Below are 25,239 nucleotides of genomic sequence, written 5' to 3'. Positions count from 1 at the left end.
GAAACTCGGATTAAGTACTTTTTAGCTGCACAAAATGTACGTTTCGTAGTCGTTATGGTTTTCAAATGGGACAAAATAAAAGGGAGTGTTTATGGGGACATATACGTGTATCAATGTGATATAGATAGGAGATGTCAATGTGTCTGCCTGGTGGGAGTCACAGACTTTCTCTCTCCTAGTGCTGCCTTCCTCACTGCTACACACAGACTCTTCCCCCCTCGCGCAGTCCTCAGTTGCTGCTATGCAACTGCAACAGCCATGGATGGCCTACCGCTGTATAGCCGCAAAAGCCACGGCGGTCACCACGCCAAACGCCTTAAGCGTAGGCGTTCAAAATGCAAGATCAGCTAAATGACTTCATCTAGTGGATCTTCATCTAGACCACCCCAAAAGAGGTAGTCTTAGCCTCGAAAATAGCCAAATGAAGATTTACACGCACGTTTTGAGGGTGATCATTCATTGGGAATGGACGATCTTCCTTGTAAAACGATATAAGGCGATGTTAGACAAAGGACCCTTTAGCAAGCTTACCGGTACTTGCTCGGGGTTTTTCTGCGTTATCTTTCGTGCACATTAAAACTTCTTTTTCACATCTGATTCTGACTCTGCGTGAATTTTCTGAGACCTCGTTCTGGGACTTTTTCATACATTGTCAACTTCTCTTCAAAGTGCAGCTGGCGATAAGGTCCGAGCCTATAAATCTGGCCTTGAACCACGGAACTATAACAGGAGCACAGGCCAAATTTGGTATAGTATGTAGATAAAGTCGGAAAAAAAGTCAGAGTGTAGTAGAGCTAGGCGATATGGAGAAAATCATCAGTAACATGAATATAACGATTAAGTGGGTAAAGGCAAAAAATCCAAATAATAGAACCGCTAGAACAGTCTGTTAAGTTCATAGAATTACATCACTTTACCCACTGCAGCCTGTAAAACCAGGAAGAGACTACATGTATGCCATATTACGATATCCAAAAATCTATATCTAATATTGTATCACAACATTGATTTAATATTGATATATTGCCCAGCCATAGATGGGTGTCAACTAGAGGCTGACCAATACAGGAGTTTAATGCTAATATAAGTGTTTAACAGAAAATTCTTGTAGCTAATAAATATATATATATATTTTCATTTTGTTTTAGTTTTAGGAATTGTGACCAAGATATGTGCAGAACGGGACACTTCCTTACTTGAAACAAACTTAGAGCTCTTTGGTGGACTGAACATGTATGTAACAGCAACACTTTTTTTTTTTAAATTACCATTTCAGTAATGCAACATTTTCGCTTATATATCTGCAAGCAGATATCTGCAAATATATTGTCATATTTCTCATCTCCACACTCAAAGTTCTTTTCAGAGTTATACTGTTTTGTTTTTTTTTTAAGTCAAAGATATTGTAATTTGATTTGTAAAAACAAAAAAAAAACAGACACAACAGAGCCTTAATAATTTATGCCCATACTGTATTTTATACTTAACAGTGTACGTCTGCCAAAGCAAAATAGAAACATTACTTAGAAATGTATATCGAAAGGCACAGCATCAAAATACAATTTGACATGCAAGTTTTTTCTTTAAAATTGGAGTAAACATTCAAACGTTGACCCATCTGGCCTGGTCTGTTGAATACTAACAGGCGTCTGTCACAGGGTGAATACTTAGCTTAGGGGTCGTTGCTTTCAGAAACGTCCAGTCGAAATGGTTAAGTTAAATTACTACTGACTTACACTACTAAAAGGACAGAGCATGCGTTCTCTTAAAGCTCTTGAAAGATCTGACGTTTGTAACAAACATTTTTCCGTAAAAATCTCTGAACGTGAGCTGCACCTGACTTCCATAATTAGCACCCGAAACTCACTACACCTTTACATCACTGTCAGGACAGATGGCCCCTGTACATAAATATACATATTAAATATACATTCAGAGGAGCAGGGAGAAATGAGCATGCAAATTTGGTCCACCTTTACAGCAGTCAGCCAAAACAGAAAGCATCGACCCAAGACTCATCCTGAGAAACAACACTGACCACTTGGGAGTTTTTCCCCAAAAGGACATGCAAAACTGGGGCTGGTTTTTGGCACGTTAACGGCAAGTCTTTTTTGTTTGTTTTTTTGTCTTTTTCTAGTAACCACCCCTCAAACCTGACTGGTGTTTGTTTTTTTTCTCCGCCCCTTCAGGAGGTCAAGAAAGCTATCTTAAACATTACCGTGAGTTCGCACTGTGCATGGCTTTAAGTCTCTTAATACAGATTTTTATAAAAAAGTATCAGAGGAGCAAAGCACATTAAAATAGTCCCGTTAAAAAAAAAAAAAAAATACAATAAAGACTATATATAAAAGTGGATGTGAACAGGAATGTCCCCTTAGTCCACAGGAGGTGCAGTTCAGCTTGTTATACAGTAGATCTGCCAAAACATAAAAAGGCCCAAACACAGGCGAAGAACCCTGAAATCTATACGTTGTTCCAGTTACTGTTGAATGTGCTGCGCAGGCGTTTGATGCTGCCGTCTCCCTTTCCCGGTTTGTGTCTTCTGAGTTGGGCAAAAGAAGAATCTGTAATACTTTTTATCTCCATGTAGGTTTTTTTTTTTGTTTTGTTTTTTGTTTTTTAAGGTTCATCTAGAGAGTTTGCTGATGACTCGAATGAGGGCGGCGTTCTCATCCTTGAGCCGCTGGTTGTCTGTTCTGAGGTCCACCAGAACCTACAGAAGAAAAACATCATGAAACATTGGTTTTAACTAGAGATGTTCCGATACCGATACCAGTATCGGTATTGGCTCCGATACCACCTAAAACGCTGGTATCGGGAAGTACTGGAGTTTATGCACCAGTCCGATACCACGTAATAAAGCCCTAATGAAAATCTATGTTAAAGTAGTTTATTTATGTTCTTTTTCTGTTATAACTGACTGTCAAACTGGATAATAAAAGAAAGTTCTGGGGGCATTCATTGTTTGTGTTTGTTCATGTTTCACAAAGAGTTTAACCTGAGCCAGACCGACAACAAAGATAGAAATATCACATCCATACAGGGATAGTAGTATACACTTGTTAAAACATAATAAAATATATGACACACTGGTATCAGATCAGTACTCGGTATCGGCCGATACGCAAGTTCAGGTATCAGAATCGGTATCGGGAAGCAAAAAATGGTATCGGACCATCTCTAGTTTTAACACTACTTCAAATATAACAGTATCAGTGTGCTCTTGTGCTTCTGCTCTTTTACCATTAAATAAAAATAGGGTTCAACAGTAAGGGTTGCCCGATGGCCCAGGGCAACTAAAACGGCATGTCGGGCAAGTAAATATAACAACCCACTTGCCCGTTCGGGCATCATCGTTTCATAAATGACTATTTTACGTGTGCGGTTTTTTCCGACCCTTTTGACGTTTTTTTAAGAGTTTGACATTTTTCCGTACTTTCTTTCTGTGTTTTTTTTTTTCCTCGATAAAAACCATTTGTATAGGGGCCAGTAAAAATGGACTTTGGGCAAATAGAAATTTTTAATGTTGAGCGCTGTAAATTAATCTTTATGTTAGCAGTCTTTGTTTCAGGCAAGGTGGTCCACCTCTGCTTTAAAACACTGCAGGAAACCTTGGGTGATCTTACATTCAATCTACAGTGGGAACTGCTCTTGCAAAACATCCAAACATATTTTCTTGACTGAAAAATATAACTGACCACATGTCCTTGCTGCTGTACTGAACTGTACTGTGGTGGTTGCTATGACTGACCTCTTCAGTTTGCCAGATAATCAGTTGCTCAAAATGAACTGAGAAAAAGGCAACTTTCAAACGCAATTACACAATATTAAAGTAGTTTCAAACATAATAAAGTTGCCTTTGCAGGATCATACATGGTAAAGATTTAAATATTTAGAAATCTGTCCCCGTACTGAATTGTGTGATCCCCTGTTAAAGCAGGTCTGCAGCAGGTTTAACTTCAACCTCTCATATGACGACATCTAGGGGCATTTTGGTGATTGCTATAGGACATGGGACATGGGGTTTAGAATGAACCACAGGTGCATTTTAAACTGTAACTCCTGCGCACACAACATGGACTACGTTTACATGCACATAACATTCCGTTTTTTCCGAAAAAGACGATATTCCGACTAAGCTGTTTACATGGCTAATGAAAGTGAGTATTCCACTAATATTCCTGTTTACATGCAGCCGTGCAAAATACGATTTTTTCAAAGTTTACCAGCAGTGTGGACTTGTTGGACCGTGCGAACACAGCGTCCCTCTTTCATTCCTTCAACTAGCTTCTTGAAGAGGTCGGCATAGCGATGTGTGCTCATATCCAAAAACCTGTTGATATCCAAGTCTTTGATAATGTTTAAAAGTAGCTGTGTTTCTCCTTCTCATCGGGTCTCCAGCCTTGCAAACTGTTGGCTGCTTGGTTTGTGTACAGCAACCATAGTAACGCACAGAGCTGACCATAAACCGTAAACAGGCGAGAGGCCGTAAACTGGGCGTGAACTGCAGTAAAAACCCAAATGAGACACATATTCTGAATGCGCTGTATACATGTCCAAAGAATGCCCTTACTCGGAATATCCAACCGGAGTATGCTGATTACATGATCTGATCATGATCAAATTCGGAATAGTGTCAGAATAATAGTGGAATATTGGTGTGCATGTAAACGTACTCAATGAAGTTTGAGTACACGTGATTTTGCTCCAGACAACAGAGCTTTGAGTCCATCTTAAAACTGTAAACTGCAGCCAACTTTGGCCCCCAGTTTGTCTTATAATTTGCTTTAGAGCAAAATATTTATTTTCCACTTAATTTCCCAACTCGTCAAAAGATGGCGGACAGTGCTGCGAGTGAGTGATTGGGCACTAAGGACGTTTCATTGCTGAGCAAAAAATATGAACGCCCTGTAACGGACCTCCTGATGTTGTTGGCTATAATAATACAATAAATACAATGAACTCCAAACGTTTCTTTTTGGAGGTTCCCCTCTGAGGTTTCCATCTGAAAGCAGCATTGCTTGTGCAGCTGTTATACTCACTATAATCATTTGGGAATAGAGCGTCAAATGATTACACTCAAGTTACTTCAGACATAATCAACAATGGAGCAGTGCAAGCCAAATGTTTGTAAGTGTTGATGTATCCACCTGTCCCGCTGTATTCAGGAATCTTACATTTTAATCTTAAAATTAGTGTAGGCGAACTGAGTCATTCAACAGCATAACTGCAACACCTGCAATGAGTGCGGTCAGGTTCACTTCGAGATTGTGGAACCATTGGTGTTTTAGTCTATATGCTAATATTTGAACACTCTTTTTGTGTATTGTTGAACTCTTGACTGTTGTAGTCATTTCTTATTGTATGTGTTTCGTCTTTTGCTATGTTTTGTATTGTGCGATTGGACTGGTTTTTTTTTGTGTCCTGAATAAAGAATATGATGAATCAGTGTTGAAGTGAACATCTGTACCTTCAGCTCATCCTCCAGTTCCACTGCTTTCCTCTGAAGGGCCAATTTCTCCTGTGAACAGTGTCAACATCACAAACTGACTGACAGGCCAACATTTCACGTGGTGTGACTTGAGTGAGCAAGTTCTTCTATTGTTTGACACGTCATGCTTCATGCTCTGCTGAACGTGTAGAGCCGTTTCAATGCAGTCATTCTCTGGTCTTATATTTTATGTATTTTTGTATTTGTAGATTGTCTTGTTATGTTAATGCATTTACTGTATTCCTACTTCTATTCCTGCTTTGTTTTAATGTCTGCTGTTTTTAATGTAAAGCACCTTGGGTTTACATGTAAGGAAAGGTCCTATACAAATACAATTTTATGTTGCCATATACTGTATGTGCTATATATTAGTATGTATTTAAACAGTATGGGAGGTTTGTTACTAAAAGGACGGACGCGGTAAAAAAAATAAAAATAAATGCAGACTTACAAATCTTTCCAGTTCCAGCAGGGCTGGTCTGTCTGTGCTGCTGTCTTGACTCTACAATGGAGAGAAGCATTATTCATAAATTGGATTTTTAAGAAAGAATATAACCTCATAAAAAAAGTTTCTGATTGATATATCTAAACGGAAGAGACTTTATACAGAGTGGATGGTTTATGCTTTGGGGTATGCTGGTTTAAAAACGTGAAACAAACAACTATTAAATTGTGATTTGTGCTGCTGTCCACGTTCACACACTCTCCTTGTTTTGGCTGACTCGGACAAACATGCACATAATTCACACACACTTGTAAAAGGTCAGATGTATCAGTAAACCTGCCGAACCTGTCGGAGTCTCTCCAGCTCCACTTTGTTTTGGCTGAGAAGCAGCTCCTTCTCCTGCAGCTTGTCCTTCAGAGCCAGGTTCTCCTGCAGTACCTTAAGGTACAGCTAGACACACACACACACACACACACACACACACACACACACACACACACACACACACACACACACACACACACACACACACACACACGGGTTGATGCTACAGTACAGCGTTTGTCAACATCTCAGCCATAATTCACTTTCAGCCCTGTGTTTTTCAGGAATCGGTGAGCTTTTCTGTGAGGAGAGAGTCAGACACGTACCGTTCTGTAGTCAGCCGACGAGTCTCCCAGTCGACTCTCACTGCAGAGACACACAAAAGACTCTTAAAGCCCCATCAGACAGAGTATCCTCCACGCAAATACATTTAGAAAACTAAGAATTTATCTTTGTGACCTGAAAATTATACAGCAGCAGGTGTACATACAAATTCAGAGTAAACCCAGTCAAACATATTTTAACAGTCTTCCCCTGCGGCCCTCATATTAGACCTTCAACTCCACAACTACAAAGTAACATAAGTCATAACAAAATCAAAAACATTCAGCTTTGTACTTCTTACTTTTTTTTTCCAGAGGGAAAGAAATTGGAAATTTGGAAGAAAACCAAAAGAAGTCCCAAAAACAGTTATTTTGGCTTGTCTTTCAATTGTGTGAAATTACAAAAAAAAAATGTCACAAAGGAAAAGAGTTAAAGGGATATTTTGTGGATTTGAATCCAGTTCTGTGTCATCTTTGTGTGGGCAGTGTGTTTAGATGAACGGTGTTTGGCTTTGCGGGGCCAGTGCACAGAGGAGCAGGGCAGCAGAGGTCCGAGATCCCCCCGGATGACACAAAACTTGATGTTTCAGATTTCTGCAGACCGCTGCTGATCTGTTCCGCGGGGAGCTCCCAGCACTCCCAGCACTCCCAGCACTCCCAGCACTCAGAATCAGAATTGACTTTATTGTCTTTGTAAGTCCATACAATGAAATTAAAAGTGCTATTCTATGGTGCAAACATAAAAACACACACATTAAACCAAGAACATAGAGCAGAGAATGTGAAGGTAGTAAAAAGGATTAAAACTAGAGTAAATAGTAAAATAATTTACTTGTATTGCACATTATTACGTAAAGTGCAGGTGCGTAGCAGAGTAGATGAAAGTGCTTATTGTTTATGGGAAAAAATCTGGAGATGCGTGTTTTGGCCGACCTATAACGCATCCCAGAGGGCAACAGTTCAAAGAGATGATGGCCAGGGTGGGTGGAGTCTTTAATGATTTAACCAGCTGAGATAGTGTGCAGTGGCAATATCCTCCAGAGAGGGCAGTGGGCAGCCAGCGATTTTCTCTGTAGTCTTTACTGCTCTCTGGAGCGCTTTTTTATCCGCCCCTAAAAGATCTTTTTAGGGGCTGAAACCAAATACACGAGAAACAAAACAGTAACACTCACCTGGAAGTACTGTTACGGTTTGTTTCATCCAAATAAGCATCCTCGTCTTCATTCTGGAAGAAAAAAAAAGGTCCACATTGTCAGCTGCACAGCACTCCTGTTAGAACAGCACTTTACCTGCATGTCTCATCTGAAATAAGACACACAGGGCAGATCACTTCACATGACTCTGATACTCCACTATGTGATATTTAAAGGCTGATATATGTGGTTTCTCAGGCACATTCTATTCATTTATCTATCCAACATTAGGTTTCCCAGCAACTTTAACATTGTTCAAATCATCTTATTCTACGATGTCTGACAGTATCATATATAATCTATATCAACTTCTTCTGGCATTTTAATAAAAGGTATATGATGTTCACACTGGTGCTCAAATGTGGCTGCTTCATTCCATCAAACAGAAATAGTATACATGCCTTGAGCACCATTTTGCATACGTATTTGACTAAATTCATATTTGTTATCTTTGGAAAATTAGAGTTCAAAATAAAGTTACGTTAGTTTTAAAACAAAGTCTGGCTGCACAGCATGAGTTTGTAACGACTGATCCACTGAAAGGTCGGTTAGGGTTTAAGTATGGTGGCCGACGCCCTGCAACTTAATGAAAAGCACGCAAATAGACAAAACACAAGCAAATTAAGAAAACATCTTCATTAATTTGAAGTCACACAACCCAAAAAACAGAAACGATGCAAAAGAAAAGCAAACAATCCCCGAAAACAAATGCAACAAAAATAACGCTGCATCCAGATTACGCAGCGGAAGTTCTCCAGGCCTCTAGGGGGAGCGCTAGGGGGAACAGCTTGATTTCTGACCCCACTGAGCGAGAGAGCGAGCCGGGGCACGTTCAATCTCAGAACGGTGTGCAACTGCTTTGAGATCATAGACTGTAAATATTAAGTCTATGTTTGAGATGTGTTTTCTCTCGTTTGGTGGGTGTGTCTCTAGTTTATTGGCTGAGGTCACAGGTGATACCCAATCAGCAGAGACGTGTCTTTAAACTCGTGGTAATAAAAAGGCAGAGCGCTCTCTCCCCGTGGGGTCGAAAATCAAGCTGTTCCACTTAGCGCTCCCCCTAGAGGCCTGGAGAAGTTCCGTTGTGTATTTGCAGCACGCTGTGTTGTCTGTGCATGTGTTGTCAAATTAATAAAAATGTTTTCTTAATTTGCTTGCGTTTTGTCTATTTGCGTGTTTCATTAAGTTGCAGTGCGTTTGCCCCTGTCAGCCACCATATTTAAAAGATCATATTGTATTACAATCTTGATGCATGTCAGTCAAAAACATTTCACTAAAAACACCCATCATTAAGTTCCCATTTTGTAAAAGACCCAGAAGTGTGCCCATCAAATATTCAGGCTGTCCTTTCCCCGACTTTTAGTACTCACACATCGCTGCAAAGATTAATAAATGTGTTTGCAAAAACCAGATGCTAGCAGTACAGCAAATCTCTGCTTTGGCCTGTTTGACAAAAGTCTTGGACCTGGTTGGCGTTGAGCTCTCTGCCATGTTTGCAATGATGTAAGGTTGTTTCTCTCTTACCTCTCCGCCTGGCTGAACGATGCCAGTGGAGCGCCTTTCCCTCCTCCCTCTCCTCCTTTCCTTCACTCCCAGACGCTTCTCTCCCTCTGTCTCCCCCTGGCTCACCGGCTCTGTATCTGAAAACACACGGTGGAGGACAGAAAACACTCCTGAAAGGACTTTTCGGTTGAGTCAAAAAGCTAAGAACCACACCCAGGGCTTCAAAATTCATCGGATGTCAAACCATTCTGAATTAAATATTGTGGTGCTACAGAGACGTCCCAGCCTATAAATGGTATCCTACAGACTAAAGAAAAAAATATTTGTTTGGTACAGATCCTCGCAAAAATCATAATAATAATTTATTTTATTATTTTTCAATAAAAAAAGATGATACAAAAATGATCTTTCCCTCCAATATTGTGAATCATATTGCAATTGCAATATTAGTCCAACTAACCGCAGTTAGGTATTTTTACTAATATCATGCAGCCCTAACCACATCCCATTCCACTGTAAGGACCTAAATAGATTATATTATTAATAATATTAGAATAAATAAATGATATATGACAAACATCTAAAACACAAAAGGTGCTTAACAGACGTTGCTTTAGTGAAGCTGGAGCTCAGTTCAGGACGGATCTAAGCCAATGGTTTCTAAACTTTTTCATGTCAAGGACCCTTAAATTGGCACAAATTAGACCATGGACACCTACTGTATCTGGTAGGATTTTTAGACGTTTTTAGATGTTTTATTACAGATAGTGTATGAAAACCAATGTCCTAAATAATCATACATTCTGTCATTATGTTACTTATGGATGGAATATATATATATATATATATATATATAGTGAAAATAAATGATTCTGCCAGGGACCCCCTGGAATAATAATGGCCTAAGTCATTTTTTGACAAAAAATATTTTCTTGCCTAAATCATCTCCTCATGGTGCTGGCCACCTCTGGTAAAACTGCCTACATCCTCAGTTGAACAGGTCATGTGATTCTACACCTTTAGTATAATTGCCTATGTCAAGCATGTGACATAGGCCGTTTAGTACTTTGTGTTTTCTGAAAAACCTGAAAAAAATGACTTAGGCCATTATTTTAGGAAGGTGACAATATTAAACTGGGCCTACAATGAGGTGTGGGCGGTCTAAAGCCTTTATACATACCTTTGTAGTGCAAAAAATAATAAGCTATTAAAACAATAATTGTTGGCATGATTTTATAAATCATGTTTTAATGTTAAAAATACATGTGGAACAGTGAATCCTTAGGATGAACTGTGTCTGTGGATGGCTCCCTTAGTGACTACCTTTCCTATAGGCCAGTAAGCCTATCATTAATGTTTTAATGTTTATATTTGCTAATAATATGTTGGGTTCATGTTGCTGGTCTAAGCAACTATGCAGTCATCAGGTAGATTAGTTTCCAAAATGTATCTTGCTGTAAAACAGGAAGTGGTCTCATCTTTGACCTCAGTTTCTTCTCCAGATCTCTGCGAGTCGAGGCTTGAGAGCAGCAAGCTCAGTTACAATGAAACAAAGTGCTGTGTTTGACTGCTGGGAGCTAATGTTCCAGCAGGTTAGCTTTCAAAACTGACCTCATGTGTTTACTGAGCTAACAGGCTAATTCACGTAAACATGGTGTCAACAGACAATATGAGGAAATGCTCACTTCCCCATAAAAAACAAAACAAAAAAAACATTGGTGGGAAGAGGTGACAAAAACATGATAAGAGGAAGATATTCGCAACTTTCGACAATCTAGTATATGGTAGCCACCCTGCCACAGAAACCACACCTAATGATCTACATCAGCAGCCCTTGAACCCCATGTGAGAAACCTCCTATCCTTTCAAAAGTACCCAGAAGAGCACTCCACCCAAAATATACATCATTTTTATATTTAGTAGTCTTGCATTTCATCCTCACTCACCCCTTTCAGCAGGCGTGACAGTAACAATGGGGCTGACAGGCTGGATGTTGCGAGGCAGCGGATCCGCAGCTTTGACCACAGTCTTCTCCGCTTCTTTCAGGTCTGTCAGAGTCACACCCTGCCAGCACAGAGCAAAAACAAAGTTGTTGGACTCAGAATATATATATTTATTTTAATCTGTAAGTCGGTGAGTGTGCAGCACTTATGTTCTGCAATAATCAGGTTAACCACATCATTACTCAGTCAATGATTCACTCATTCTAAACTGGGTTCAGGCAGGTTAGCCGTTTCCTCAAATGTTTAAGTATCCACAGCATTTGCAGCTCCTTCACACATTAGAGAGATTATTGCACTAAGTGAGCATCGGCCAATCAAAGTTTGGCTTGGTTTGGTTTTTAGCAGTCACTACTGTTGCTCCTGATACCCATAACAGTAGCTTGCAGCACTGAGAAAAGGCCGTGAAAGCTTAAAGTATGTGACTATACAGTGCAGAAAACTGATTTACAGCTACTAAATGATCTCAGGTCATTAAATAGAAAGACAGAAAACAGAATAAAGTATGATTGAATGTAAAGATACACCGAGTTTAGACTCCAGAGCTGCCCCGACGCATAGGCAAACTAAGCAGCTGCTGTGTCCCCGTGGCCACTGGAGGGCCCCCAAGAGTTCTTCGAATGTCCCACATGAGAGTTAATAACAGAGTGGGTCAGCACATACGCTCACTACCCAAGTTGAGTATTCCCCCGGCAAATTAAGCAAGGGCCCGGCCTCCCTGTCGTGTGTCAACGTTTACAACTTCGATGAGGGAATTAGGCGAACGGTCCGGTCTTGAAAAGAGATAAAACACAAATAATGAATAAAGTATGTAAAATGCATGCAGTAAAATGCATAAACAGTTATTAGGTACACTTGTGTCCCCTCCTCTTTAAGTTTGATGTCAGCAAATAACAGTAATGTTAAGATGATATGCTAGCTTGCAGTGCATATCTTTCTTTTTTTAAAGATTTATTTTGGGCATTTCCACCTTTAATGATAGGACAGCTAGACATGAAAGGGGAGAGAGAGAGAGGGGAAAGACATGCAGGAAATTGTCACAGGTCGGACTCGAACCCTGGACCTTCTGCGTCAAGGCATAGACCTCTACGTGTGCGCCTGCTCTACCAACTGAGCTAAACTGACCACCAGTGTGTGTGTGTGTGTGTGTGTGTGTGTGTGTGTGTGTGTGTGTGTGTGTGTGTGTATGTGTGTATGTGTGTATGTGTCTGTCTGTCTCGCTTGCAGCCCCTTCCAGGGTTCTGTGACTCTGCCTGACTAAAGTGAAACATAACTAACGATATTTATTAGGTTTGGAAAAGAGCAACTGTGTTTATAAACTGCAGCTCAGAAAAGACAACTGTGCTGCCTGTGAACAGGAGGTCATATCGCATGCAGGAAATGAAACTCACGCTTTTCTCAAAGGCACACGTTATTTTAAAACAAGCCAATGATTATTCAGCCTCTCAGTCAAGGTTTAGTTACAACTCTCTAATGCAGGATGGAGAGCAACGTATTTACATTGACCATTTGCAGATGCACATCTCTCAGTTAATCATAACCATCAAGTATTCAGCCAAGCCAGAGTATAAATAGGCTATTTTATCATAGCCTATTCATACTATATGATTATTATAGACAGTATTGTCTATAAGAGATATAATTGAGTTTACAACGTGACTTTGCTTTTGTAAGCAATGCTGGTGCTGCTCTAGAAACAATATTTTGTAATATTGAAGAAATATTAATAAATTACCTGCTTTTTTTTCAGCACAGTATTAAAACAAATAAGAAGCAGTACCTGTGTGGAGCGGCGAGACTGCCGCATCATCCGAGAGCGAGCTTTTCTCTGGGACTCAGACTCTTCGTCTCTGACTGGAGCTTGAAACCTTAACACACCAACAGCCGCAAATTATATATTACATACACAGTATAATATACATTACAACCATTATTATTCGCCATGCATCCATATGAAAATATAGGGGGGAAAAAACTCTTTCAATCACAGAACCGTTTGGGTAGAGCATAAAGTAAAAATGAACTGGTATAGAATACAGAAATGTTTTGTGTTTCTGTTCCTGTTCAAACCACTGTGTTGTTTCTTACTTGCGCCTGTCAGCGTTGGGGGTGTTGGGGCTCTCAGTCGCGCCATCCCTCGTCTGAGGAGTTGGTTGGACTCTGGCAGTCCGATTCGCCTTGTCCTGCTCCTTCTCAACTTTCTCCTCTGGTGTCTGAACAACATACGACACAAGGGGGGGAAAAAAGCCAGAAGCTTAACTGTAATCAACTGTCCCTAATGAAAGGGTAACTACCGTTTTTTTTTTCTCCCTATTTTCCTGTTTTTGTGTCTAAGTGACTGATGGGAAGAGCAATCTTTGACATTGGTCCAGTATTAAGCAAGATTGCTGTAGTCGGCAGTCAGCGAAACAAGCTACAATGTAAGTTAACAGGCCAATTGTCACAAAAATTGTTTGTTTTGCCACTGACAGGGATGTGTTCGGACAACATTATGGAAAGGATTTCTAAGGAGGTCAACTTTCTGTTAAAAGAGTAAGATCATTTTTTAAAACATAAAAACATCTGCGAAATTGCCCTTTAAAGCCACCAGACTCCATGTAAATTAATTGTAATTTTAGCAACCTAAAATTCACTTCATTCAAAGTCAACAGAAACAAAATAATTTGGATCGTCTTTCCACTTTTCCAACAATCACAACTCTAGTTTTGGTTGAAATAAACACATCATTTACCGATTTACATGTGAAAATATGTTGGCTCTATACACACTAAAAGTATTGTTTTTTTTTTTTTTTAATTGTTCACATTTAATACTGGACCACTTTCAAAGATTGTTGCTCCTGTCAGTCACTTACACACGAAAACATAGGAAAATAGGGTCCAGGTTGAAAAAAAAAACAAAAAAAAAACAAACTAAATTGCCCTTTAAGATTTGGATTAATGGGGAAATGTAATTAATGTCAGCATACTAAAAAATTTAAATTTTAAATTTTAGTTAGGTCTTTTTAGTTGACCATCCAGACCAAAAGCCTTCCCATCTGAAGTTTCCACACATGTCTTTATCAGGGGTGTGTTTAAAACCTCTGTTGAAATGCTGGGTGTGTAGGCCGTCACACTGAAGTTGAAGTATCGAATTACATGTACTTCCCAAATGGTAAAGATCTACTGTATCACTCCTGTTGGTTTTGAAATTGCAGGTACACATCCACATTCTGTCTTTTCTTCAGATTTTCCATGTTCATAATATTGCTGTTGGTCATTCTTTTGTGTCTTTATGTGTAGTTAAAGTATTGAATGAAAATGAAAAAACTTCTTGCAAAATCCCAATCCAAAACAACAGCTATGTTTCCATCAAACTGCCATGCAAATGTGGGGTTTTGCTTTTAGGAAATTTTACAAATTAGGGTTAGGTTTACTTCCTGTGAACACCTCAGGCAAGCATAAAACTGTTCAATGAATATCAATGATTGATCACCTTTCTGTCTTTTCTTTCCAGCCTTTCTACAATGTACCGGATACAAAGGACTTGAAAAAGAAAGCTATTGTATGCCATATTGGACTGTCCACCGTGATTGCTAGCTGCGACCAGCAGCTCTATAGCTTGATCTGTCTGGTCTGTCACAGTTTTCACCCTAGGAGGCTAAAATTTGGCATTGAGGTCAAGTTATATGTGTGTGTTTGTGTTCATGCCAATGGGGAATCCAAAAGGGGATGTGGCAATAGATGGATGTATGCATGGACGTCTTGGTCACAGCTATTGCAAATTCACGCTTTTTACCTTGTCAGCAGGGCTGACTGTGGATGTGGTCATACTTTCTGGACTGGACACGGTGGAGCTTTCTGGGAAAAGAGAACAAGCTTCTTTTGGAATCAGCACAAGCAAGTGCATTTATAGAGTATGTAGTAGTGCTGGGTGGTATGACCAAAAATGTATATCACAGTATTTTTTAAGATTCTGGCGGTTTCACGGAATATCATGTACTTTCTTTTTGCTTGACTGGGCCTTTATATAGGCTTATTCTACTGTCAGGAGTACATAGAATATCACAAAAACATTTTTATGTCATCATGTTTACTAAAAGATTTGATTACTAAAGGGTTTGCTTGGCTCCACAACATTATACAATAATGTTATATGAAGGAGAATGCATGAAACAGTTACAGAATCTAAACTATTTTTATTGTGCAAACTGCAAAGTAGTAAAATAAACTCAAATCGAATGAATACACATACAAACAAATTTAATATCGTTTCCCTTTCAAAACTAAATAGTTGTAAGATAGTTGTATAAACACTACCTTGGCCACAGGTAAGTTAAGTTGTTGTAGAAAAGTTGGCGACTGAACATAGCGCCGCTGTCAGCCTCCTTCGCTGTTTGAATAATGTTAGCAGGTTGGCGGACGTATTTCAGCAAGGCAAGACATCTTAAATCCAGTGTTTTAATCATTGCTCTGAACCCGTCTTTCTCAGCAGTCTGTAGCGGGACCGTAGGTGGATTGTTATTGCGTTCATAACGTTGCTCCGCTGTATGCTTTAAGTGACATGTCTTTAACGTTAGCACGGCCGAGTAACGTTAGCGCAACCAAGAAATGTTAGAGCGACGGGCAACAACAGTGGCTAAATTATGTCAGATTTTTTTAGAAACAAAAAACTTTGGAACAAGAGACGGCTCCTCTCTTGAGCATACGTTGTTCTGGTGTATCTCCGGTCTTTCTTCATCCTCTAACTTTCTTCTCTGTTCTTGAATGAGCAGTAACGACCGGAGCCTCTCTCAGCTTAACAGACTGTTATGCTACCTGGCTAGCTAGCAGCTATAATGTTACCCAAAATGCCATCCGGCGGTGTAAATTTGTAAATGTAAAATTATTAGTGTTAGAAATTGTTGTGTACTATGGTGTTTTATCCTGTTACAGAGAGTTAGTTGTGTGTTATTAATTGTTTTGTTATAAAGTTACTACCATGAGTGAGAAGGGTACGCAGTTAACAGGGCTCCCGTTCTCAATTCACTCGCAGCTTACTTCGGCCGTAGCGCTCTCAGCGGCAATGCACCGGTATTACGGTATATGAAAAATTCATATCATACGGGAAATTAATACCGGTATACGGTATAAACCGGTATACCACCCAGCACTAGTATGTAGTACCACTGGTCAAACTGTCAACACAGCAGCTGGCTTACCAGGGCTGCTCTCTTTCTCCTCACTTAGCTCCAGGCCTCCTGAAACACCCCTCTCTTTAGACTGGTCCTGCACGTTCATCTTGTCTTTACTGCTCATCCTGCACACCGAGCTCCTGGAAGACATGACATGGGGACAGATGTTGTCATCTGAGGGACCTCATTGGCTGGCACTGCCCAAGGAGACATTTTTCAGGTCTCCAGCTTTGATTACATGGCAGTGTTTATTTTACCGTGTGTCTCACTGCAAATAAGTAGCATCATAAACTTTGTTATTAGGCAATATATGGAGGAGTTACTGGGAGTAGGGCATGTTCATTTGTTTTTAGTTTACCTGTCCTTGATGTAGGGCTGCACGATATGAGGAAAATATGCCTTTGTTGAATATCGTGATTACTATACAACTTGCGATAAATTAAGATAAAGTGTACTCAGTTCTGCCTTTCTGTTGCTTTCAGTATTCTCCTAAAATACAACAAATTGTTGAATTTGAAACAAATAAAGGGAAAGCATTTCTAACATTGAACATTTATTGAACATAAAAGGCACCACTAAAAAAAGAATGAGTTACATTTTTAATTTGCAGTTTTCTACTGAAATTTTCTTTCAACTAACATAATAAATCTCTCATAGTGTCTATGGCGATATGTTGCAGCCTTTTGCGATATTTATATTGCGCTAGTTGATATTGCAATGACAATTAAAAAAAAAAACAATATATTGTGCAGCCCTACCTTGGTGTTCACAGGAAGGAACAATTTCATTTTTTTTTGATTGGGAACAGATTTAATTCAGAATTTCCTTATTGTACAGATGGTACTAACCTCCGCCGTTTGTTTTGTGCGTTTGCAGCGGTGGAGCCTTGTTGGTTTTGCCAGTCCAATATGGACTGGGGAGAGAGAGGCAGCCATCAGTGATCTTTCAGTACATAAAGTAAATGCATAAAATACCAGGTAAAGACAAACTCTTCTCTCACATTTGCTTGTTTCTGTAACAACTCCTCCAGGAGCTCCTCAACGCTTTCATCAGCTACATCAAATGGTGTCTGACCCTACAAAGTAAGAAACAACATGACAAAAATGAAACATGGAATTTACAGATTTGCAGTATGAAGTTTGCCCTATAAATTACCTAAAAGTCATGGTAAATGTTTCTTCTGTAAATGGAAGAACAAGCTGGACAAAAAAAGTATAATGTAATAAGAAAAGGTTTTTAGAATTTTTTTGGGCCTACCGCATTGCTGCGGGCCTCCATATTGCACAGTTGTTCAGCCAGAACACGACAGGCCTCCCCCTGACCCCAGTGTGCTGCAGCATGGAGAGGCGTCCAGCCATCAAAGTCCATGGCTGAGACGTCCAGCCCACACTGACACAGTATCCTGTACAACACAACAGCAAGGTGACAACAAGCTGCATGAGACACTGTATGACAAAACATAGACTTCCTCAAGAAGAAAATAACATGTCTTTTTTTTTTTTATTATTATACATTTTCCATGACAGAGAGACATACAAGAAAAACAGTATGAAAAGTAGAAGGTTATGACTAGTGTGACCATAGAAACACATGGATGCACATGATGTTACATCAAAACATGCTTGACAATAAACATAAATACACTTTTTTTTCTTTACCTAAAAAAAAATAAAAATATTACTTTGCAGAAACAAATACGATGAGACCAGGACTGACTATTATGAATTCAGCAAAGACCTAGTTCAATTACAAAGAGGGCATGAGAGTGAGTCCAGGAATGACCCTATTGTGACCCATAAGGCATCCCTACCCCTATCCAGATATGACAGGGATGATGCAGCTTCTTCCATACTCATAAGGTAATCATCTAGCCATATATTTAAGTTAAAACAATTGTCCTTTCAAACTTTTGGGTTTATAAGAATTAATCATTTTGTTGCATGCTAATGTGAACATGTTTTGTGTAAATTTACAATTGATGCATGTAGTTGGACATAAGAGTTCATGTTTAACCTTTTACATGAAGGTTAAATCTTTGAGAAATGCATCTCTAACTACATCCCAGAAGGCCACAACACCTGGACAGAACCAGAGCCTAATTGAACAGATTGCGTGATAAGAATCTGAGGCATGGCTTCACTTTTGTTCCAATTTATTTTGTATCCTGAAAATAGGCTAAATGATTTGATTGTCTCTAAAACCTTGGGTACAGAGGTAAGTGGATCAGATAGCGTTAATAGGATATCATCAGCATATAAATTAATCTTGAACTGATGTCCGCCCATTGAGAAAATAACATTTCTAAGTTCAAATGTCTCATACATCCATTATGAAAAACGCCAGGAGATGCTTACTTGAGGGCCTCTAAGTAGCCTTTGGCAGCGGCCACATGCAGTGGGGTGGCCCCGGTCCTGGGGTGTCGTACATCAGCGGGTAGGCCCTCAGTCAGCCAGATCCGGGCGTCTGCCATGATCTGTTCCTCCTCCAGCCGCTTGGCTGCCTCCAAGTCCACACCTGGACACAAACAGAAAATGACAAATGTTTTTTTCTGTGTGCAAGTAACAGAGAATAACATCTCCGTTAAGAAAATGAACACTGTTGTATAAAAACACAATTATAAGACAGTACATAGTCACTGTACAACAACAGCAACATCATCATCATCATCATCATCATCAGCAACAACAAGATTTCCCAACACTAAGGGGGGCTTCCACACCTACCTCGTTTGGTCCGGAATTTAAGACTTTTCAGTTTGATCCGAACCAAAATTACAGTTTTGAAACCTCCCATGGTCCACGGTCCGGACCAAACAGCCGAAATGTGGACCGACAAAAAAGGTTAGTCTGTATTTGGTCTGAATCAAACTGAACCAAGGTTCCGGTTTGTTTCTAGTGTGAAAGCACTTTTTGGATGGTTCGGACTAAATACAGGAACTTCTGGCAGGATATCGTCATGTTATAAGACAAGCGTAGCTCCTTTAAGGAATATCTCAGTGCTTAGTGTGTAGCCTACATGAGAGAGAGCGACGGTGAATCCGCTTAGAGCAGACAGCTGCTTGCTTTCAGAGCAGAGGATATATCAGCAGTTTACTTGTTAAGTGGTAGTAAATGTACAGTGCATGTTTCAGTTTGTCTCTGAATAAATGCTGCAGCCCCTAAAAACCCAAGTAAAGTTCCCTTGACTTGCTTCTCAAAAACAAAAAGAGCTGCGGTAGCACGGGGAGAGCAGCATTCAGAAAAAAACTCAAGACACCAGAGAAGCTACGAGAGGACGGGGAAGCCCATCTACAAACCAAATAATTACAAAGTATCAGGAGACGCAGCTCACGTATGTGATGATGACAGGACGTAGTCTTGTCATGTATAGTTCTTTAGTGCAGTTGCATAACTGCAGTGTGGAACCAAAACTAACCAGATCAAATATATACAATGTAACAAAAACATAAACCTAGGTCCAGACTTTCAGGTGTGAAAAGGCCCTAAGAGACACATCAAGTGTTTGCGTTCAATAATGATAACCCCTGAAATCCCATATCAGTGCCTCTCTACTAATTATGCTTCCTATTAGTAGTATGCAGGGTTTGAACTTCTCTCTTAAGCGTTCCCCCCTGCCCATTTTTTGCATAACCCCTCCTGTCACTTTATGCACATACAAATGCAACACTTTGAATGCGTTCCAGAAGAGTGTGTCATGATATGGTGAGAACGGCACATTAAACAGATATTGTGTCAGCTCCCTCTCTACGAGGGCCGGCTTTCACCCCGTCCTCGAGTGTGGCCGTTTGGAACCGGTATAAAATACTTTTTCTTTCCACCGTGCATGGACGACATGTCATTAGGGCTGCACGATATTTTGTTACATCGTCTACATCGCCATGTGCGTATGCGCGATAGTCACATCGCAGGGTGTTGCGATGTTGACTTTGCTGCTTGATAGAAAAGTAAACGTTTCACCGTTCTCCTTTTACATGATTGTTACCTGCCGACCCTTCCTCTTTAAGACAGATGGTCATGTAGGCAACGTGTGTATGTGACTGAACGTTAGTCCGACGGGGTTTGTTATGGGAAGTGAGGCTCTCCGTGTGTAGAAAAGTACGGTAAGTGGCAGCTGCCGCTGACACAGTGATGCACATTTATGGATATTGAAGCTACAGTAGTCAGTGTTTTATGTTCGCTGCAAAGACAAACTAAATCACCTGATTAATGCTATCACCACATCTCCCGGCCATTTTTCACCGCAGAAAGCTGCTACCAGCCAGGCTAAAGCTAACATAGTTAGCCTAAAGAAAAAGTCCCAACTAACGTTACGGTTCGGAGCCGCGACGCTGGAAACGTAACACCAATCGACAACAGCAGTCTGTGTCTGATATAACGTAGTTTACACTGACTGAAGTGTTCTTGGATACACAGTCTGTTGCTAGTGCGTGACATGCAGGTCTGCATGCACAGCAAACCACCAATCACAATCTATGTTGATTAATTTATTTGTCGACCACAACCTGAAATTTAGAGGAAGCAATATGCATGCATTATTAATATCATTGACTTTAGCCTGGATTGATAGGATTATATGAATAGGCTACAATGGTGTCATGTCAGTCAACCAGTGTATTTAAATACCTAATGTCCCTCTCCAAAATCACTTCAGAAGAGTAGTCATAGCGCTTACTTGCTTTGGTGCTTGTAAAGCATTAAAGTTCACATTAGAAAAGTTCCTTTTTCATTTTTATTTTCTATGTAGATGCACTCCCCTACAAAATCACCCCAGTAGTCGAGAATGATTTTTTATTTGTCATCTTTTTTCATATCGCAGGGGAAACAAATATCGCAATGTAAGTTTTTTCCAATATCGTGCAGGCCTACATGTCATGTCAACTAGTTTGTTTCAAGCACATAACCCTGCTTTAATCTTCTGTCCTCCAGTCTGTGAAATACACATCAAGGCCCCCCATTATCAAAGATATTCCAAACTAGTGATAGACCGATTATCGGCCTGTATTTCGGGAGTTTGCAGTTTATCTGTATTATCTGGTATTTTGATTGCCTGATAACCGTTAAAAGTTAATGAATTAAAAAGTGTTCTACTTTGCCTCGGCTACAGCTCTGTGTCTGTCCCTCTGCTTCGGTTTCACTCACCACTGAGTCTGACTTAATGTCGCACCCACAACACTATCTGACTATCTTTTACTGTGTATTATGTTGAAAGTTTCTTATTGATTGAAATAATTGCTTAAAGCATCTAAACAAAGTTTTGTGTTGGATTTTGAAATGGACTTTTCCATACCTTATCCTTGTTTCTATTGAGCTTGGCAAACATATATAAAAACCTATGCTGTAAATTTAACAGGACAGTGAAAGAAACACAAACACATTTGCCACAGACAGGGAATGAAAAAAAACATCCTTTTAAAAAGGGATGTGTAGTTGTCAAAGGAGAGCACTCACCCTGTCTCTGAGTGTAATCCTGAAGGAGGGCCTCAGTGGTCTCATCCAGAGCAATGTCCAGAGGAACATCACCATCACAGTTCACAGCAGAGAGAGACGCACCTTGCTGCAAAAGAAAACTGACAAAACAAACATGAACAGAGTGAGAATGCATTTAAGTGCAGAAACGTTTACAAAGTCTACACAAGGACAACCAGTTCTAAATAGACGCACCTAATCCTATCACATTATCTACAAAGCGAGACCAAAAGGCATTATTCACAGAACAAGAATCTGTAGGAAAAAAAGGTGCACCAATTGTTAAATCGTTTGAGCTGCATGCATTTAGCTGACTTGTTGTGCTGCCAAACAGGACAACAATGTTAGTATTGTTGAATGCACAAATACTCTGGCACCCACACTGCTTTCAGACGTATTTAAAGTGGCAAAGAGTACTGTATTACACATAGCTGTTACGCTGCTCTATTCAGAAAACTGTATTCTGCTAACTGTAGAGACATATACTACGCACTCTGCAATGTCGGGGTGGCCACAGGAGGCAGCAACATGCAGCGGTGTCCATCCCTCATTGTCAACCTGGTTCACGTTGGCACCATGATCCAAAAGAAAGGACACTATGTCCATGCTGCCATCAATGCAGGACTGTGTAGAAGAGAGGACAACAAAAAGACAAAATAATGCAACTGTAAATGTTTCTCATTCATCTCAGCATCAACTGATAATTTCAATTAAACAAAAGGAGTAACTTCCTCACCTGGTGGAGAGCAGTGATTCCATCGGCATTGGAACAGTTGATAATTTCTGCCACATCCTCCCCATTGTTCCTTTTGGTTTCTTTGGCCTCCTTCAGCATCACCTGGGCCTCCTCCGTGTCCCCGCTGGCACAGGCAGCCAGGAACTCTGCAGCCCTGTCAAACCTCACACTTTTCCTAAAGACAGGGGATACAGGCAGCTAGATGACCTCATTGGTTAGCTGGTGTAGCTGGTTTGCCAAATGAAGAGAGAAACATGCCTCATTTTCATTGAAAAATATTCACATTGAAAAATGATTATGGTGCGATTTTTGGAAGGATCTGTACCAAACAAAGATGTTTTCTGTAGTCTGTATGATATGGTTTGTAGGCTGGAGCATCTCTGCAACACCACAATACTTCATTCAGAATGTTTGAGACATATTTTGTGTCCTACTTACAACACAGTTGCAGTAGCCCTGTGGGAAAAGGGGGTTACAGGATAAGCCTGGCAATATTCTATGGTTTTGTTCGTGTCCACAAATATAAAAAAAAAAAAAAAAAAAAATTTGTCCTCACTTGATATTTTTAGACATCCCTACCCTATCTGTGGATCTCAGCCCCAAAGCCATTTGTTCTGACAGAAGACTTAAATCTTTATAAATAAAAAATCGAATTCATTAAAAAGGACTAAGATCAATACTCAACCAGGAGTAAATTATATATTTCTTGGGGACTATTGTCAACTGTGGATTTGGTGTGTTTGTGATCATTTAAGGCAGCAGGACAGTGTATGTGGAATCGACTCAAAATAAACCAGTGGCCTTGTTCATATTACTGAAGGAATATGTCACCCAGTGCAACAGTGTGAGTCACTGATGTGTTTTAATAAGTTTTGGATGACGATGGAACTCTATGGAAGGAAACATGCAAGACCAGCTTTGAATACACAGGCAGTACTTGCTGTAGGTTCAGTTCATTGGTTGTTTTGGTCTTCTCGTGGGATTGGTTGACAATAAGAAAAATATGAAATAACACAAGATTACAACATAGTCATTTCTGAAGCCATAGTTTGTTGTGTGTTGTAACACAAATGTCCCTCTAAGTGTCTGTCAGTCAGTGTTGGTGAGGGTCTTCTTGTGACCACTCTTTGCTAATGCGGTTGATGTTATCATAAATATTGACTCTTCCTTACCATTACTCATACTGTTGCCGTTAAATTGACCACCACCAATTATCAGTGAGGTAGCTATGTGTCAGCTTAACAAGAAATAGTCACTGCCTGTATTGTACAGCACTGAAAAAGTATATCTTATGGCAGCCCCAAAAATCATGATATATGAAAAGGTGAAAAGTGAATTAGCAACACAGTGCTAGACAAGCAGACCCTCACCAAGACTGACTGTATGACACTTTTCTTGTTAGCTAGCTAACGTTAGCTAACACAAACACAACACTAGAAACGGTGGCCTCAGCAATGACCATTGACCACCAACAGTTTCAACAAAAACAGAACATTATGACCTTAACTAAACGGAAAACGTTATTTAGCAGAAGGGGGCTATATGCCTTATAATGTAACGTTACTGTAAGACATTTAGGGTATGTTATTTTGTCCACCCCTTGTCCAAGCCCACGCACAAAATTCCTCCTTTAGCATTATCTTCAGATGTTAAGCTAAGCTAGCTGGCTGTTAGCCGGGCCGTTTTTGTAAAAATGTTTGGCAGGAGACGTTTCCTCACCGTCCTTTGAGGAGGGGGCTGATTTCATCTCTGCCTACACACACTGGCTGGTCTTTCGGCGGGTCGCTGAGCTCGGCCCCCGGCTCCCTTGCTCCGTTCTCGGCATCGCCCCGCCACCTCCGCCTGGGCACGGCCAGAGCTTTGTCGGTGCGTGAGCCGGCCCAGCGCTTCAGCTGCTCCCGCCGCTTGGTCCTCGCCGAGTCCCCCATTATTTATCGGAGGAGGACTGTGTTTTTAAAAATAAAACATTCACTGGCAGGGAACGACACACCCTCCATGTGTATACTTTCACTTCCTGGTTCTTCCTCTGGTGTAGGAAGCCTCGGCTAGTGTTCGTTGGCGTCGGGAGCGCGCAAAGTTGCTCAGGCTTGTCTGTCTGACGTCACCACCGCCGTTCTGTGTAGAGAGTAGACTGTCAAAAAAAAAAACATGAGTAGAATATATAAAGATTATTTTATACAAAAATAAATCACTGTTTCATCGCTCATGGTTTGACAATGTAATTATGTTAGTTGGTAAATTTTCTGAGAGAAATAGTGTGTTATGTCATATTTAGAATTTCTTTTAAATTCCACTAAATTCCCAATCCATCGACAAATCGAAATGGCCTGACTTCAAACCCTGTTTTCATCGATTTATTATATTTCAATATATAATAATAATAATGATAATATTTTAATAATGTTATTTAAAATGAACTAGTCTACATTTTCTTTGCACTCTAAAAGGACTTTAAATGAATGGACTTTGGATTTGTGTGGCTTGTTCAAAGTTGTTATTTATTGTTTTTGTATGACAATTTTACATCTTTGTTATAAAAGACCCCAGAGGGGAAATGCGGAAATAGCTCTGGGCATTGTGCATGATGCTGCACATAGCCTACAGTTA

At 40.0% G+C, this 25,239-nt stretch overlaps 1 protein-coding gene across 2 annotated transcripts; it reads right to left on the bottom strand.

The window, feature by feature from the left end:
• Positions 1-1,446: 1,446 nt before the first annotated feature.
• ppp1r12c (protein phosphatase 1, regulatory subunit 12C) lies at positions 1,447-24,706 on the bottom strand. 2 transcript variants are annotated; one of them, XM_078265446.1, is made up of 20 exons: positions 24,352-24,706; positions 22,633-22,807; positions 22,390-22,520; positions 21,879-21,997; positions 18,786-18,945; positions 17,689-17,833; positions 17,432-17,506; positions 17,280-17,344; positions 16,459-16,571; positions 15,057-15,136; positions 13,368-13,492; positions 13,060-13,147; positions 11,226-11,343; positions 9,301-9,416; positions 7,756-7,808; positions 6,587-6,626; positions 6,282-6,386; positions 5,943-5,993; positions 5,471-5,521; positions 1,447-2,713 (listed from the first exon to the last, which is right to left on the bottom strand). In XM_078265446.1, exons 1-20 carry the CDS (start codon positions 24,558-24,560, stop codon positions 2,627-2,629), a joined length of 2,106 nt encoding a protein of 701 aa, XP_078121572.1. In that variant the 5' UTR covers positions 24,561-24,706; the 3' UTR covers positions 1,447-2,626. The 2 variants fall into 2 exon arrangements, with proteins under 2 accessions (XP_078121572.1, XP_078121579.1); XM_078265453.1 differs by having other exon boundaries at positions 15,057-15,118.
• Between the last annotated feature and the right edge of the window lie 533 nt (positions 24,707-25,239).

Source organism: Sander vitreus, chromosome 2 (genome assembly GCF_031162955.1).
Source record: "Sander vitreus isolate 19-12246 chromosome 2, sanVit1, whole genome shotgun sequence".
Taxonomy (NCBI): Eukaryota; Metazoa; Chordata; class Actinopteri; order Perciformes; family Percidae; genus Sander; species Sander vitreus.
The sequence above is the reverse complement of the archived record's forward strand: the minus strand, read 5'-3'. Positions and strand labels throughout refer to the sequence as shown.